This window comes from Macaca mulatta, chromosome 3 (genome assembly GCF_049350105.2).
Source record: "Macaca mulatta isolate MMU2019108-1 chromosome 3, T2T-MMU8v2.0, whole genome shotgun sequence".
Lineage (NCBI taxonomy): Eukaryota > Metazoa > Chordata > Mammalia > Primates > Cercopithecidae > Macaca > Macaca mulatta.
The window spans coordinates 173,938,094-173,954,402 of record NC_133408.1 but is presented as its reverse complement, the minus strand read 5'-3'; the positions used below and the strand labels follow the sequence as shown (position 1 = coordinate 173,954,402).

Genomic DNA, 16,309 nt, shown 5'->3' with positions numbered 1-16,309 from the left:
CTTCATTTCCCTTTTATTTAGGCAGGGGTCCATAAACTATGGCCACACTTTTCTGTTTCTTTGTATGCCTTTGCTCTTTTGTTGAAAATTGGGCATTTGAGAAAACATCTACCTCACCAAGGCTAATGTTAGAGAGCTCTCCCCGTTCACTTCCTTCCTCTATCGGCTACTCACAGAGCCCCACCTTTGCTATTGACACCCAGATTATTCTCTCCCATTCCCATTTTCACCTCCTGTTCAAGGTCTTTACTCAGTGTTATTTGTGAACGCTGCCGCTGAGCCCAGAGAGAAACATACAATGTCCCTTCTGCCTCCATCTGGACATGCACGTTCACATGTGTGTTTGGGATCTAGGAGCAAAAAGGAAGTGAAGGGGGGCTAGGCCAGATCCTTCGAGCCTAAAGTCATCAGCATTCTGCCAAACCGCCACAGTGAAGACTGGATTGCAACGCGAAGCCTCCAAGCTTTCCTCCCCTTCACTGAATGGAGTCTACCTCACCAAAACCTCTTCCAAAGAGCGTGTGGTCCTGGCCCCAGACCCGTGAAGATAATGTGGCCAGATGGACAGTGCAGCAGCTTCTACTCAAAGTAGCTAAGTGACCGTGGGTGGATCCCCCACCTTTCTCAACAGTGGGCAACAAGATAACACTCTACCTTACAGGGAGATTCTGACTCAATACTCTCATTCAACTTTCAAAAATCGGGATCAATAAAAAGACAGTGGGAAACATATATAAATATAATACGGACTTATATTTATAATACTATATGTGAAACAACTCATATCTTTTTTTCCCCTTTTGGGTTTTTTTTTTTTTTTTGAGACAGAGTTTTGCTCTTGTTGCCCAGGAGTGCAGTAGTGCGATCTCAGCTCACTGCAACCTCCGCCTCCACCTCCTGGGTTCAAGCAATTCACTTGCCTCAGCCTCCCGAGTAGCTGGGATTACAGGTACCCATCACCATGCCTGGCTACTTTTTGTACTTTTAGTAGAGACGGGGTTTCCCCATTTTGGCCAGGCTGGTCTCGAACTCCAGACATCAGGAGATCCACCTGCCTTGGCCTCCCAAAGTGCTGGGATTACAGGCGTGAGTCACGGCGCCTGGCCTAACTTATACCTTTCGTGGTCTCTTCGGTCTCACTGTCACTGGCTCCTGATCCTAGGTGTGAAGAAATGCTCCCCTCTGGAGGCTGGAAAGGCAATTCTTTTGACCACGGACAGAACCGAAGCAATGAACATTTCGAGGAAACCAAGGCATCTTTCCCACTGAAATAATGAAAAATCAAAGATCTTTTTGAGATGCAAACTATGCAATACTAATGGCCACACGATCTATGCCTATGACTTCACTGGGTTACCTTGTGTTGAGCCAGTTTTCAACAGTGTCTATAGCAGGTGCTACCTAGCAGCTGACATATCTTAAAGTATATTAGGTACTGTACACATTAGCATAAATGTCCCATCCATTATACAAGACATGGCTGAGTATCTACTAAGGGCAAGACATCATGATAGGTGCTGGAGTATAAAACAAGATGAGTAAGGCACAGATCCTCATCTCCAGGATTTTAGAATCAGTGCTATATCAAGGATAGAGAAACAAAACCATGTTAGGTGGCCTCACATTGGGCATAGGTTTTGGGGACTGTGATTTCCTCTCCTTTTTTTTTTTTTTTTTTGGAGAGAATCTTACTCTGTCACCCAGACTGGAGGGCAGTGGCACGATCTGGGCTGACTGCAACGTCCACCTCCTGGGCTCAAGTGATTCTCCTGCCTCGGCCTCCCGAGTAGCTGGGACCACAGGCTGCACCATTACCTGGCTAATTCTTGTATTTTTAGTAGAGACGGGGTTTCGCCATGTTGGCCAGGCTGGTCTCGAACTTCTGACCTCAGGTGATCCGCCAGCCTTGGCCTCCCAAAGTACTGGGATTACAAGTGTGAGCCACTATGCCCCACACTTCTTTCCACTTTTAGGATAATGTTCAGATATGATTGGGTGCCTGAAATCCCTGCTTCTGAGCCAAAACACTTCCTACTGCCAGGTTCCTCTTCTTTGGGATTCACCTGTTTCTTCTCTCCCTGCCAGGGAGGCAGCTCTACCAGGGGAGCTCATCCTGCAAAGCCCTGGCAAGCAGCTGAACCTTGTTTACAGGCACTTCTACGCACTGTGCCTCATCCCCGCCATATTTGCTCTCATTGGAGAATCTGAAATTGATCACAGAAAATGGTTGATATTTAAGCCATTACGTTTTGGATACATCCTGCCTTTTAACAAGGGCCAAAGTCTTAAAAGAATGCAGCTCTCATGGCAGATTTCAGGCCTAAGCAAGAAGGCAGGAGAAATTTGCTGAGTGAAATTTCCTCACTGAACATTGAAGTCATGCCATTAGTAGTCCCTGACTCAGCAACGGGGATAGCTTTGATTCCACCTGACAGAAAGATGGACACGATCCTCTCCCCTCTCCCTGACCAGTGCAGTCCCCGTCTCCCACCTTGGGACCCTAAAGATTGTTTACACTCTTAACCCTTTTCTGTCACTCATTTATCAAGTCTCATTCACAATTCTAACACTGAGGAGGTTCAGGGGATATAGCAGTGAACATGAGATCTGGACCTGCCCTGTCCAGCTTACAGACTGGGGAGTGTATCTAATCACACACGTGCTTTACAAAAACTGAGATATGAAGGAAAATGCAGATGCTATAAGATGATATATTAGGCATTCCAGGACAGCTTTCCTTGAGGAAGTGCCACTTTAGTTAAGACATGTGGGATCAATTAGCTAGAAAAGAGGGAAGGTGGGGTGGAGGTTGAAACTGGAGGGGAGGAAGGAGAACGCTCTCAGGAGAGGGACCATTGTGACATCTGAAGGGCCTCACTGGGAGACTTCTCTTCTCCAACTTAATGGTTCCAGAATGCTTCAGTCAAAGTAAACTTCAGGAATGATAGAAAGATGCTGGCTTGGAAAACTAATTGGAAAAAGGTAAGGAATAGACTTTTTTTTTTTTTTGGAGACAGAGTTTTGCTCTTGTTGCCCAGGCTGGAGTGCAATGGTGCATCTCAGTTCACTGCAACCTCCGCCTCCCTATTTCAAGTGATTCTCCTGCCTCAGCCTCCCAAGTAGCTGGGATTACAGGCATGCACCACCGCGCCTGGCTAATTTTGTATTTTTAATAGAGATGGGGTTTCTCCATGTTGGTCAGGCTGCTCTCGAACTCCGGACCTCAGGTGATCCACCTGCCTCAGCCTCCCAAAGTGCTGGAATTACAGGCATGGACCACCACTGCCGGCCAGAAGTAGACTTTTTAAAGACAAGGTTCGGGGATGGGAATAGGATAATCAACTACGGAAAAGGCAGGAGCGGGAAAGCATGAGGCCTGGAGTTTTATACCACTAGGGCGTGGGAAGAGGGTGCCATAACCCAAGTGACATGTGTCTCTTCTGACACAGGCCACAGGGGGCTTGTTCCCATCCATGTTTCTGGATCTCACCAGCCAATGACTCCAGGACCAGATGGTGGCTGACTGAAGTATTTATAGACTGTGCTCTTGACCTCCCCAGCTGTCTCATCGCTGGGCGCCCTCAGCCATTGGTAGGACCTTGGCAAGGAATCATGCTGAGACCAGATAAAAAGATCCCTTCATCCCCCATGCACACACAGAAAGATTTCTAGTTAACAGCAAATGTAAAAGAAAGAAAGAAAGAAAGAAAAAAAAACTGGTAAAAATGTAGGTAAACCCCTCAGACATAGAGTTGAAATGCAAATATGGGGCTCTCCCATTTTTAAAAGTTTAATAATTTTTCTTTAGAAAGCCACAGAGAATGTGAATTCTCTGTCGGAGATGCTGGCATATCTTGGGGGGCTTTAGCAAATAAGAGGTAGTTTGGGGAGAGAAAAGAAACCTCTGGTAGAAAATAATGAAGGGCAAAAAAGATGTCTGAACTAATTGTGTTTCATTCATCACAGACGTGCCTGTGTCATTGGTGTTTCTCTATACATGTCTTCTTCCTCCAGTTAAGTTCTAAGCCTTGTAAACAGTGTAGCCAAGTGGCTTAACACAAAGATTCGAGCCTTTTGGCTTTGGTTCAGACCTCAGCTCTGAGACCTGATAGCTTCAAGTCCTTTTACCGACTAATTAACTTGCCTCAGTTGTCACATTTTTAAAATAAGGAAAAAGACAGCATTTTTTTCTTGCCGCGTAGTAGTTATAAATTAGTGTGTGTGTGTGTATGTGTGTCTGTGTGTGTTGAGATAACATATGTCACATTCCCAGAACAGAAACTGGCATGTGGTTGAGTGTTACACAAGATCCACTAGCTTTGTAACTCTGCTTCTCATATCCCATACACATTCATACTTCAGTTCAGTTGTTTTGGATTGACTTATCTTTATCCACTGTATTAATTTTCTAAAAACAAAGTTCACTAATTGCTTCTCATTATAAAACTAAATCATATGCATTATAGACAATTTAGAAAATACAAAAAACTAGAAGGAAAAAGGAAAATCAGACATAGAAAGCCACTCTTACAGTTTGGCTCTTTTTGTTTTATGTAATTGTGCACATTTTCAGTGAATTTCAGTGAATTTTAAGTTATCAACAGTTTTCTGAACCCTGATCTTTAACCGCTGCATAACAGCCCATCAAGTATACGCTTCATGCTTTATTTAATCATTCTGTTATTTTTGGACATTCAGGTTCTTTCTAATTTTTTCTGTCATAATGAATATCTTTGTATATGATGATTTTCCACGTGTTAATTTACTAGTATCTGCTAGGATCTGAATGTTTGCATCTCCACAAATTCCTATGTTGAAATTCTCGTCCCCAAAGTGATGATATTAGGAGGCGGGGCCTTCAGGAGGTGCTTAGGTCATGAGGGTGGGGTCCTCATGGTGGGATTAGTGCCCTTATTTAAAACTCCAGAGAGCTCCCTCACCCCTTCCATTGTGTAGAGGACACATCTACACAATGCCACAAGATGGCATCTGGAAACCAGAAAGTGGGCCCTGACCAGACACTGAATCTGCCAGCACCTTGATCTTAAACTTCCAGCTTCCAGAACTGGGAGAAATAAATGTCTGTTGTCTATCAGCTACTCAGTCTATGGTATTTTATTATAGCAGCCTGAATGGTCTAAGACAGCATCAATTCCCAGAAGCAGGATAAATAGGTCAATAGTAAATATATTATTTAGGATTTTGCTATAAACTTCCTAATTGCTCCCCAAAAGATTGTGAAATTTTATCTCCCAACAAAATCTGGGCTTTCCAGCAGTATCTTTCTCTTTGCACCATTTAAAAAATAATTTTAAAAAAACCAGTTATGCTAATTAAACAAGCAAAAAGTGGCATATTATTTAAAATTGCTTTCTAATCACAAGCAAGATTAAACATTATTTTTTATATTTATTCATTAGCTCCTCCCCATACTCCTTTTGTGACCTATGTATGTCTTTTGCTCATTTATCTGTTGAGGACCATACTGTTTTTCTTACCAATTTGTCTGAACTCTTTACATATTGAATATTAACCCATTTGTTGTATTATATAAAGCTTGCTGTTTTTCTTTTAAATTTGATTTGGACCTAGACAAATTTTTTCTCATCTCTCCAAAAACTTCTCATTAACATTTTAATAAACCTGCTCTCTATATATAGTTAAAATTAAGTAAAATTATACAGAGAGGCTCTGTCTGTCACCCAGGCTGGAGTGCAGTGGCGCCATCCTGGCTCACTGCAACCTCTGCCTCCTGGGTTTCACTGATTCTCCTGCCTCAGCCCCCTCAGTAACTGGGGCTACAGGTGCGCACCACCACATCTGGCTAATTTTTATATTTTTAGTAGAGATGGGTTTTTGCCATGTTGTCCAGGCTGGTCTTGAATTCCTGACCTCAAGTGATTTGCCTACCTTGGCCTCCCAAAATGCTGGGATTACAGGCGTGAGCCATACCACCCAACCCTGACATCAATTTTAAATATATCTTTTAATAGATACGATTTCTGCTATGATACAGAAGAACTTAACTCACTTTATAACACTCCCCCTACATAGTTCTATCACTATTCTCAGTTCTTCCATCTGTCAGATCTGCATCTTTGTGTATCATATTTTAAAACTCCATTTCTTCTTTCATTAACAACAGATAATAAAATTGACCCTCCACCTCTACCTCCTAAACTTTGTCATTACAGGTCTGCTTTTCACTGTCAATGTTGATTATGTTAAGCTTTGTATTCATAATTCTGTCTTTTCATGATTTGGCCAAAGGTTGATTAAAATGTTGAAAATTAATAGGTAATTTTTCGCTGCAGAACCTAGTAGGTGGCTGTGATTATACTTTCTTTTCTGTAGTTCCAATATTATGATCCCTATCCCAGCAAAGAAGTACATTTCTAGGATCAAGTTCAAGTTGACCTCCACTTGTTCACACTCCACATTTAACTTAGATTCATACCTGGCAACAGGAAAGGCTGATGCAATTGGGTCTATACAAGGTAAAGCCTGCCATTTAAATGAAGGCATCTACATTTACTAGAATGATATTATGACTGTGGCAGAGATTAAAAGGGTAGAAGCCAGTCTTAATGAAATGCCCCCAGGAGTTCAGGGCTCTAGTATTGAAAGACATAGTGCAATTAGCCATCATCTGGGCCTGTCCTTGAGCCGGGAGGTAAGGGAGTGGGGTAGTATAGGCATACTGAGGGTGACACAGCTAATGCGCGCCACTCACTTTGTCTGTATCATGTTTGAATGGCAAGCAGAGGCCACAGCACTGGTGCACTTGGGAATCCAAACCCAGCTCTCCTGGAAAGCCCACATGCTGCTGGGCATAGACACCTGCCTACTACTCGGACCTCAGATGTCTGTCAACTACAGCTAGGGCTACATGGCACCAACGTTCCCAGACAGAGGTGTTCTGTGATGGGCATTCTCTCTGCACCCTAAGGGTTCTGCTTAGAAGTGTTGGTTACTTGTTATCAAGTGGCAGAGAAGTCTAATTGCTTGCTCAAAGGAGGAGGTCTGTCTTACCATCTTGGGCTGAGTTCTTGGGACTGTCTTCTCTTTGTTGGACAATAGCTTTTGGAATTCTACACCAGAATGTTAGGTCCCTTTAATTTAATTTAATTTAATTTAATTATCTATTTGAGACTGGGTCTGTCACCCAGGCTGGAATGCAATGGTGCAATCATGGCTCACTGCAGCTTTGACCTCTTGTGCTCAAGCCATCCTCCCACCTCAGCCTCCTGAGTAGCTGAGACTACAGGCACACACCACCATGCCCAGCTAATTTTTTTTTTTTTTTGTAGAAACAGGGTCTCACTATGTTGCTGAGGCTGGTCTTGAACTCCTGGGCTCAAATGATCCAATCCTTCCACCTTGGCTTCTCAAAGTACTGGGATTAGAGGTGTGAGACACCACACCAGGCCTAGGCCCCCTTTAGATAGAGCAAAGTCTCCTAGGAGACCTTGTTTCCCAATCTCTTGCTCCCACCTAGGGTAATTGAACTTGCCCAAGAAGCACTTTCTAGAGAAGAGTAAACTGAGACCAATATTGCCAACGTCTGGCTCTTCCAGTCACCGGACAAATCTCTCCTCTATTTCCTGCATTGGGAAAGTGTCATTATTAACCCATGCACGGGATCTTCTCTTTAGATTTATTCCTAGACTGAGTCTTTTCCCCTAAATACAGCAGTAGATGCATTTATGTTTTATGGGATAGAGCTTTTTATCAAATGATAGATGCATAAAGATGTTCTTCCACCTTTTAGTGAAAAATGCAGTAACCCAAAGTGATATATAGTGCATACAATAGTAGGTTATATTTATAACATATAAATTAAATACATACATAGCATATAACCATGTAGCATGTTAAAGGAAACACAGAAAGAATTGACAAGAAAAATTTCACTGGATTTTTAATACAGGTTGTATTAGTTTGCTCCGGCTGCCATAACAAGGTACCATGAACTGAGTGACTTAAACAACAGAAATTGATTGTCTCACAGTTATGGAGGCCTAAAGTCCAAAATCAAGGTGTCAGCAGGGTGGATTCCTTCCAGGGTCTATGAGGGAGAATTGTTCCGGGCCTCTCTCATCACTTCTGGTGGTTTGCTGGCAAGCTTTGGTGCTCCTTGGCTTCTGCCCATCACCCCAATCTGAGTCTTCATCACAAGGTATTCTCCCTATGCATGTGCCTGTGTCCAAATTTCTCCTTTTCACAAGGACAGCCTTATTGGCTTAGGAGCCCACCCTACTCCAATATGACCTCATCTTAAGGTCACATTCTGAGATCCTGGGGGCCAGGACTCCAACATATGAAATTGGGGGTATGGGGGACAGCTCAAACCATAACACATACGTTTTGGGAAAGAATATGTCTGCATTTAAGACACACACCAAAAAAGTCATCACAGAGCAAGTTCTGTCTTTCAACAATTACTTTTCCTTTGCATCAAAGTATTAAATGAATGCTCATTGAAAGTCAGAAGAAAGAAAGTGGTGGAGTTAAAAGACACATGCATGACCACAGGTGAAGTGTCAGACTTGAGCCACAGGCCTGACCCCTTTTACCACAGGAAGAGATGATGTGTAAACCTACTGCAGCCCATTAGGCCACTTTGTTTTCTCTTTTTTGCTGTATTCCCATCTGCCTACCTCACTGGACTAACAATTCAGAGCTCAAACAAATCCTCAGAGATCACAGTTTCAACGTGGTTACAGAAAGCTAATTAACTAATGATAATGCTAGGGTCTCTCCTCTCTAGAGAAATGTGCAGACTGAGAGGGGACCACTGAGAGGGGACAGCTATTTTTCATCATCAAATGTGTGAAAGGAAACCCCAAGTGTCAGAACAATAAAACTCAGAAATAAAGGAAATCATTGCTCATTTAAAAAGTTTTCATTCTCATTATGATATATCACCCTCATAAAATATCCCTTTGCTGTGACAGACTTCTAAAATAACTTTGTAAAGAAATACTAATGCTTCAAAAATTATAAAAAGTTCATTGTTGAAAATATGGGGTGGGGGGGGGGTGAACAAAAGAACAAAAACTGGCCATAATCTATTCACTAGAAGATAATAACATAATATTTTGGTGTAAATATTTTTACTTTCTCATTTATTGAATATTTCATTACATTCTTAGGGATTTTTAATAGTTTTTTAGGATACAGAAATAAAATGTATATCCCTGTGCAAATAATTTAGGCATTACAGAAAAAAAGGATAAAGAAGAAAAATAAAATAACTGGTAATTCTAGAGAAATAGCCACTGTTAACATTTTGGTGAGCTTTCTTCCAGTCACATTGTATGTCTATTACATTGCCATGCGTTTGGACGCTCCAGAGAGACTGCCATACCCTCAGACCCCTGCTGAAGAGTTTTCCACTTGGTTCGCTGTCACTGGTCTGACCACAGAATACTGGCTAAAAGATAGGTGCCTGGCATAGGGACAGGCAATCTATAGACCAGCCAGCAACCTATGAGGGCCCTGGCTAGAGGTCTCTACCCAAGAGAGGCACCCTGTAGTAGACGGCGATTGACCCAACCAGCCAGATCTTTGTGTAAATTTGTTTTCAAGACCTACAGCGAGATGGTCAGTTGCAGCGGCAGGAGCAACTGAAGGAGAAACAAAATGTAGTAGACCGTTTGCAAAAGCACAGCACTACACTCAGCGATGGAGGCTCTGTTGTGTTCTGTATGGGGCCCTCAGCCTAAACATGTTCAGCTTTTGAGCCACACTGTGACATATTGAACACTGAGACCCTGAAATGGCCTTTTATATATTGGACTTCCATTGGTAAACATTTTGAAATACAGCGTCATACTAATCAAAATAGTTGGTTGCAAATACAGATACTCTTTGGCCAAGATGAATATTAAAAAGGGAATTATTGGAAGGCCATGGGGTACTTTATGAAATTAATGGAAACTAGAGAACCAGGCTTTAAAATGAGGCAGGAACAAAGGTAAGCTTGGAGCCAAGAACACAGCCGAATCACAGTACAGGAAGAGATTAGCAGAACATCACTGCCTGCCTTACCACAATGGATGTCTGTGCTCTTCCTCTGAAATCTCGGTTCTTCTGCTACTGGTGACTTGAATAACCTCTAACTGCCCCTCTGTCTTTGTATCACTCCCTCAAGATTCAAAGTCCCAGATAAAAGCTTCCAATGGTATGAACCTAGGTTATATGTCTGGGCCCTCCATAGAGGGGCAGGGTCTACTCCCTTCACATTCTACAGCAGGAGTTAGGACCCTGCTTCCCAGTTTTAGGATTTCTCTGAAGCCTAGAGATGAGTACCATGATTTTAACTAACCAGCAGAAAATAGCCAATTCCATCCAACGAAACACCTCAACTCACCTCTTTTCAGGATATGGTCCAAATGGAGGTTTAAAATAGTCTTCACAAAGATCAAAACTTTTCCGTAGTTCTTCTAAATTTGTATAATAGTGTAGACCACTGGTGAGAGGTACTGGTACTGGACCCCTGGAATCGGAAATTAAAAAAAAAAAAACCCAAAGGATTTTGTTATGATTACAAGTGTATACACATGTATACCTAAATATCCCAGATAAATGCAAATGCCAATGTGATCTATGTGGAATAATGTAATGTATTCACTCAGAAACATTCACATCAGAGCTTGTCTAAGTCATTGGCATCATTACATTCTAATTTGAAGGTTAAGTAAATATTCATTGCTGTGAATATTCCATAGCCATTAAAGTACTAATATAGGCAAATTATCTTCCTGGAGATTCATATGTACTCTATTATAAATCCTAGTCCATTTGTTATGCAAGGGTTGGCAATATATCAACTGCTACAAAAGTTAAAAATAGGTGTTTTCCAACTTTATTTGTAATCTAATGCTTTGAAATGGTATCCAAGTAAAATATTTCTAAAAATTCTACCATTATACGTTCAACTAAACTCTAGTATAAAATATCCTTTTTCATCTACTCATATGTGCTGTATGCAAGTCTGTTCCCTCGGACTGATTTGAAAGAAAAAGAATCATTAGCCATTTTTCGTGAATAAACCCTGCTGTTCTTCAGACTTGCTGGAGTTGCTATGTGCAAAGCAGCCCAGTTGCATATAAATGCAGGCAAATTCAAAGCATCTATCTGCCTTTGTGACGACCCATTTGGAACTCATATTTAAAATTGCATAGTTTCTCTGTCCAGGCTGTTTGAACAGGCCTGGCATTCCGCTGGGCAGTGGTCACCTAGGCCCAGCTTCAGCTGCTCTGGGAGACAGTGTCTCATTCCTGGCCACCACCCTCGCAAACCCCCCATACAAATTTGCATATATCACACAGCCTGTGTTTTGAATCCGACTATCCAAAGATAGCCTACCAACATCAAAAAAATTAATCACTCTGTTTTGACATGGCAGCAAACAAGTGAACAAAAATGTATTTATATTGATTAAAGATTCTCAATAGATAACTTAAAATTACAAACAATAAAAAGAACCGAAACAAGCACACAAGGGAAAGGATAGATGGTAGTTAAAGGTGGTGAAGCCACAACTCCAGATTAATCACTCGTCTTCTTCTTGCAAAGAAATATTATTTGCAATCTTCAAAAAATCATCAGTTTCTAGTAGCTATGAGCATATTGTGCCTTTTAATAATGTATACAAATGAAAAGGAAATACAACTTCTAGAACTGGGTGTACTGCTGAATCACTGGGTCCATTTTAGGACAGAGGTTTCTGTTTATGTTCATGATTTAGGATTCATTTGATATATTTGGACACTAGGAAATCAATCTAAAGTTGCTCATGTGATAAATTGCTACCTTTGAAATAGGAGTGTGTGATCAGGGCGTATCCTTCCCATTAGAGCTTGCCGGGCTGCCTCATGCTGTCTGTGTATAGAATCTCTTTCCTAGGTAGGAAATATCATTAGAGAATTATATTGATGTTAAGAATGTCAGACGATTAAAACATCTATAATAATTCTCTTTTGTACTAGAGATTGACCAATATGTGGAAAGAAAAAGGGGGAAAAAGACAGGCAGAAAAAACAATTGATATTCGCTCAGGAAAAAGAAAAGAACAAACTTTATAAATAAAACCAAAATCTTTTTTTAAAGACTGTAATATAATATATAAACTCTATTTGACATCTAAATAATAATATGGCAATTTTAATTCACATTTTATGTGTGCATTTTTATCTTTCTAATGAGATTATAAACTTCTCAAAGGTACAGACTATTATGGTCTTTTTAGTCTTCTCAGATCTCAGCACATACAATAGCTAACTGATTGAATGAACATAGCCACCGAAGTTTAATTATGATCCTGAAATAGGAAAAATTGATGGGGGCGGGGGGGTCTTTCTGTCATTATTTCACAAATATCACTGTCACTGTTTAGTAAGCATTTAATGGAGATACAGATACATAAAAGATAGTCTCTACATTCAAAAGGTTTATGGTCTGATGGCAAAAGGCAACAAAAAAGGAGGAAATAAAACCCAGATAGCGCATGTTGTTTTATAAATAACAGAGGATGTATTGATACAAAGATCGCCTGATGGAGTATGACCTATTTAGCAACTGTTCAGGTACTGGATTTCCTCCCTTAAAGCAAACCTAATACATAAAGTTCTTAACTTACAGAAAAGATAAATTAGCAAGTGATTATTTGTTTTACATAAAAGACTTACAAGGGGATTTATAATGGTATTTATTTAAACAGCAAGTACACTTAAAATACATTAATCTTGGCTTCCAGTAACTTCATCTGAAATAAGCCTTGCTGTTTTGAGTTTTATGTCATTACCAGGCTCCACTATAAATTGGCATTCACTTAAAATTTCACAGGAAATAACAGCAAACAAGCATGCAAGGGAAAGGATAGCCAATAGTTAAAGGTGGTGAAACCACAACTCCAGATCAATCGCCTGTCTTAGCCTTGGGGGCTAGCATAGTTTCAATTGTTTGTTTGCATGTCTTTAGGGGAAGTTTTTTAAAATCAATTTTTAAGAATTAAGTTGATGTGATTGTAAAAACATTTTTGCATCACAATAACTTATCTGTAGTGATGCCAAGACTGACACACCTAACATCTCTGGAAATAAGTCACATCCCAGAGAGATCAGCATCCCTTTTGTCGCTGCTGTATCCCCGCACACAGCACACACACTTTACCACAAAGCAGGACCTCAATAAACCACTTTAATGTACAACAGTATACATTTGGGAGGGATAATGTAAAGAGTGAATAATGTTTATCATTTTTTTACAACCTAGATTAGAATTTGCTGTCCACTGTTCCTAGCTTGAAAAAGTCTAGGTCAAGCTTTGAAATTGTTCCTTAGAGACCAAGACACATGAGCACTAACATGGGCTCATTGAACACACTCCCAGGTGCATATTTGATTACCAAAATCATTTTACTCTTTCCCTGAGCTCTGTGTTTCTATGTAAACAAGATGAAGAGAAAATTGTGTTGGGAAAGTCGGGGGAGGATGTAATGAGAGAAGAAAGGAACAGGCCTGATTTACATTTCACCATTTAAAAACTACAGGTTTAAATAATTCCATGAATACATCTAAAAAACTTGACATGACTATAAAATAACTATATATTAACCAAGTCTGCTGTGAATTTACTTTATTTTTTGTGTTTGTTGTTATTCACTCTCCCGTGAATTTGTCATTATTTTGCTGGGAATCACTTTATAGTAGTACACCATTTACTACTGTGATTTCATTTTATACCACCCTTACTTTTTCCCTTATTGTAATATATTTTATTATAACTGAGAAGATGACAGTGGTAGTGGCAGCATACTTTTTGGATCTTCTAGAATTCTCATAAAAATAAACATAGCAACTAAATAGCAAAATCAAAAATATGTCAAAAGATATACAACAAAACCAGGTGACAGAGTATCTCCTCAAACCCCAAAATGCAGGTGGGGCTTTCATAACCACAACACCTGCATGGTATCAGTATCTATGCAGGAGAAAGTCAGATGATAGCCACAACACCTGCATGGCGTGTCTATGCAGGAGGAAACTGAAGGAAGCAGCATCGTGATTGAAAGACCTGGAAACAGGGGAATGCCAAGACAGCTGAAAAATATTCACTGAAAAGCAAAGCAGGACAATCTGGGAACCACAGCTGAAACAGAAAAGGGGTTGTTCCCACTCCAGTAGTGTTTGAGTGTAAGAAGTCATAGGAACTTCTAAAGGAGCTGGGCCAACTGTGAATTCTTGAAACTGACCACCTGGGGCTCCCTGCTAAGACAGGCTCCGCACTCAGAGAAGGTGATGGGAGTGGAATAAAAATGTATTAGAATGGAGTCAACAGAAACAAAAGAAAGAGAAGGTCTAGACCAAAGGGGTGGGGACAGAGAACAGAGCCAGGAAATCCCAGGAAGAAAGCTGCCATGTATTTTGATGCTATTTGAAGGAATTGTGCTCCCTTCCAAAAGTCTGAGAAAACTAATTTCACATAAAAATGAGCAAAAGAAAGTATCAAGTGGAATCCCACACAAAGCTACTGTGAGAGAAAAAGGAGGAGAGTAACACTCTGACAATGAAAGCTTTCATATAAAACCAGAAAAAAATATCTGCAATCTACTACTTCAGAATAAACTAAAAGACATTAAGAAAATGACACAAAACATCAGGAACAGATAAATTACAATTTTAAAAACTCATGAACTAGGTGGCAGAACTCAGGAAAGAATTAGAGAAAAAACCACCCCAGAAACAAAAACTAAACTAGAAAGAGTGAATAAACACAACAAACAATGGTTAAAAAAAAATAGAATGTGAGCAGAGTAAAAAATTTTAAATAAAAAAGAAATGAATACAGGTACAAAAGGACTCAAGAGAAAATGATGAATATTTAAGATAAAGAAGACTCAACACACAAACAACAGTCTTCCTTGACAAAATAAACAGAACAAGGAAACAGGGTAATGATAAAAACTACAATTACAGTGTAAAGTATAAGTGTATCACACACTGTTATCCATATACAAGAACTCAGGAAATACTGTTTCTATAATCCTTTTTGTAGCTAGTAAAGAATAAGCTTAGACAACAAAAAACTAGAGCAGTGTTGACCTATGGTCTAATGATAAGTATTAAGCATGTACATACTTGAGAACTAAGGTAAAATAATTTGAAGGTAAAATGAGAGTTAAAAAGGAGAGTATTCAATGACTATGCTTTGATAGTGTAGCTATGAATCCATAAATAATAGGGGAAGAACATTTGTAAAAAACATTCTTAACTATTTTTCGGTTTTCATAATGGGTGCTGGTGGTATTAGTATTGTTATTCTGAGACTGTTCTGTGTGTAAGGTGGGATAAATCAAAGGAGTAATTTAATGGGAGATTGTATCATCTCCTGTGTCTTTCAGAATCAGGGTTCTCAGTGTGGAAGAAAGAGAAATACATAATAGAAAAAAAACTTAAGTAAAAATCTTGAAAGTCGTGAATTTTAATTAGAAATATTAACTGAATTCATGAAATATTTTATCTCTCTACCTAAAAGACATAGAAACGACAACCACCTCAATAGTAATGAACATCCCTGGTAACAACAATGTGTTCTTGCACTACCATTTCTCACTTAAAGAAACCAAGATTTCTCGAAGAAAAGACTGATTCCAGGTCTGGGATAGGGAAAGTACAAGAAAGCATGGATTATCTTGTCATAACAGACAGTAAGACAGCTATGAGACTCCACAGGGCATGTTAATGGACACAGATGTCAACTTGAACAGGCTTCCATTAGCCAAAGGTAAGATAATATGAATTTCAATAAGGATAAAAAATGTGGTGGGTGGTATCCTTCAAATATGCTTAAATGAAGATCATAATGATCATAAATGATAATTTAAAATTAATTGGTCACCTTCAGAGAATAAATGGGAGCCAATTCATTATCTTGAAAAAAGCATTAGCTGGGCATAGTGGCTCACACCTGTAATCCCAGCACTTTGGGAGGCCAAGGTGGGCACATCACAAGGTCAGGAGTTCGAGACTAGCCTGGCCAATATGGTGAAACCTCGTCTTTACTAAAAATACAAAAATTAGCCGGGCACGGTGGCAGGCACCTGTAGTTCCAGCTACTCAGGAGGCTGAGGCAGGAAAATCACTTGAAGCCGGGAGGTGGAGGTTGCAGTGAGCCCAGATTGTGCCACTGCACTCCAGGCTGGGCAACAGAGTGAGAGACTGTCTCAAAAAAAAAAAAAAGAAAAGAAAAAAGCATTTAGCCTGCTGATCCTATAAGAACTGATGAGAGATGAAAGAAGCAT

General features: G+C 40.1%; 1 protein-coding gene across 1 annotated transcript in view; it reads right to left on the bottom strand.

Moving 5' to 3' along the window:
- The window catches only part of LRGUK (leucine rich repeats and guanylate kinase domain containing), a 129,358-nt gene that overhangs the window by 2,063 nt on the left and 110,986 nt on the right, over positions 1-16,309 (bottom strand). The window contains exons 17-19 of the mRNA XM_001100217.5: positions 11,821-11,909; positions 10,376-10,501; positions 1,117-1,265 (exon numbers count right to left, since the gene is read on the bottom strand). Of these exons, the coding sequence (XP_001100217.4) occupies positions 1,117-1,265; positions 10,376-10,501; positions 11,821-11,909 (364 nt within the window). The remainder of the gene's footprint in view (positions 1-1,116; positions 1,266-10,375; positions 10,502-11,820; positions 11,910-16,309) is intronic.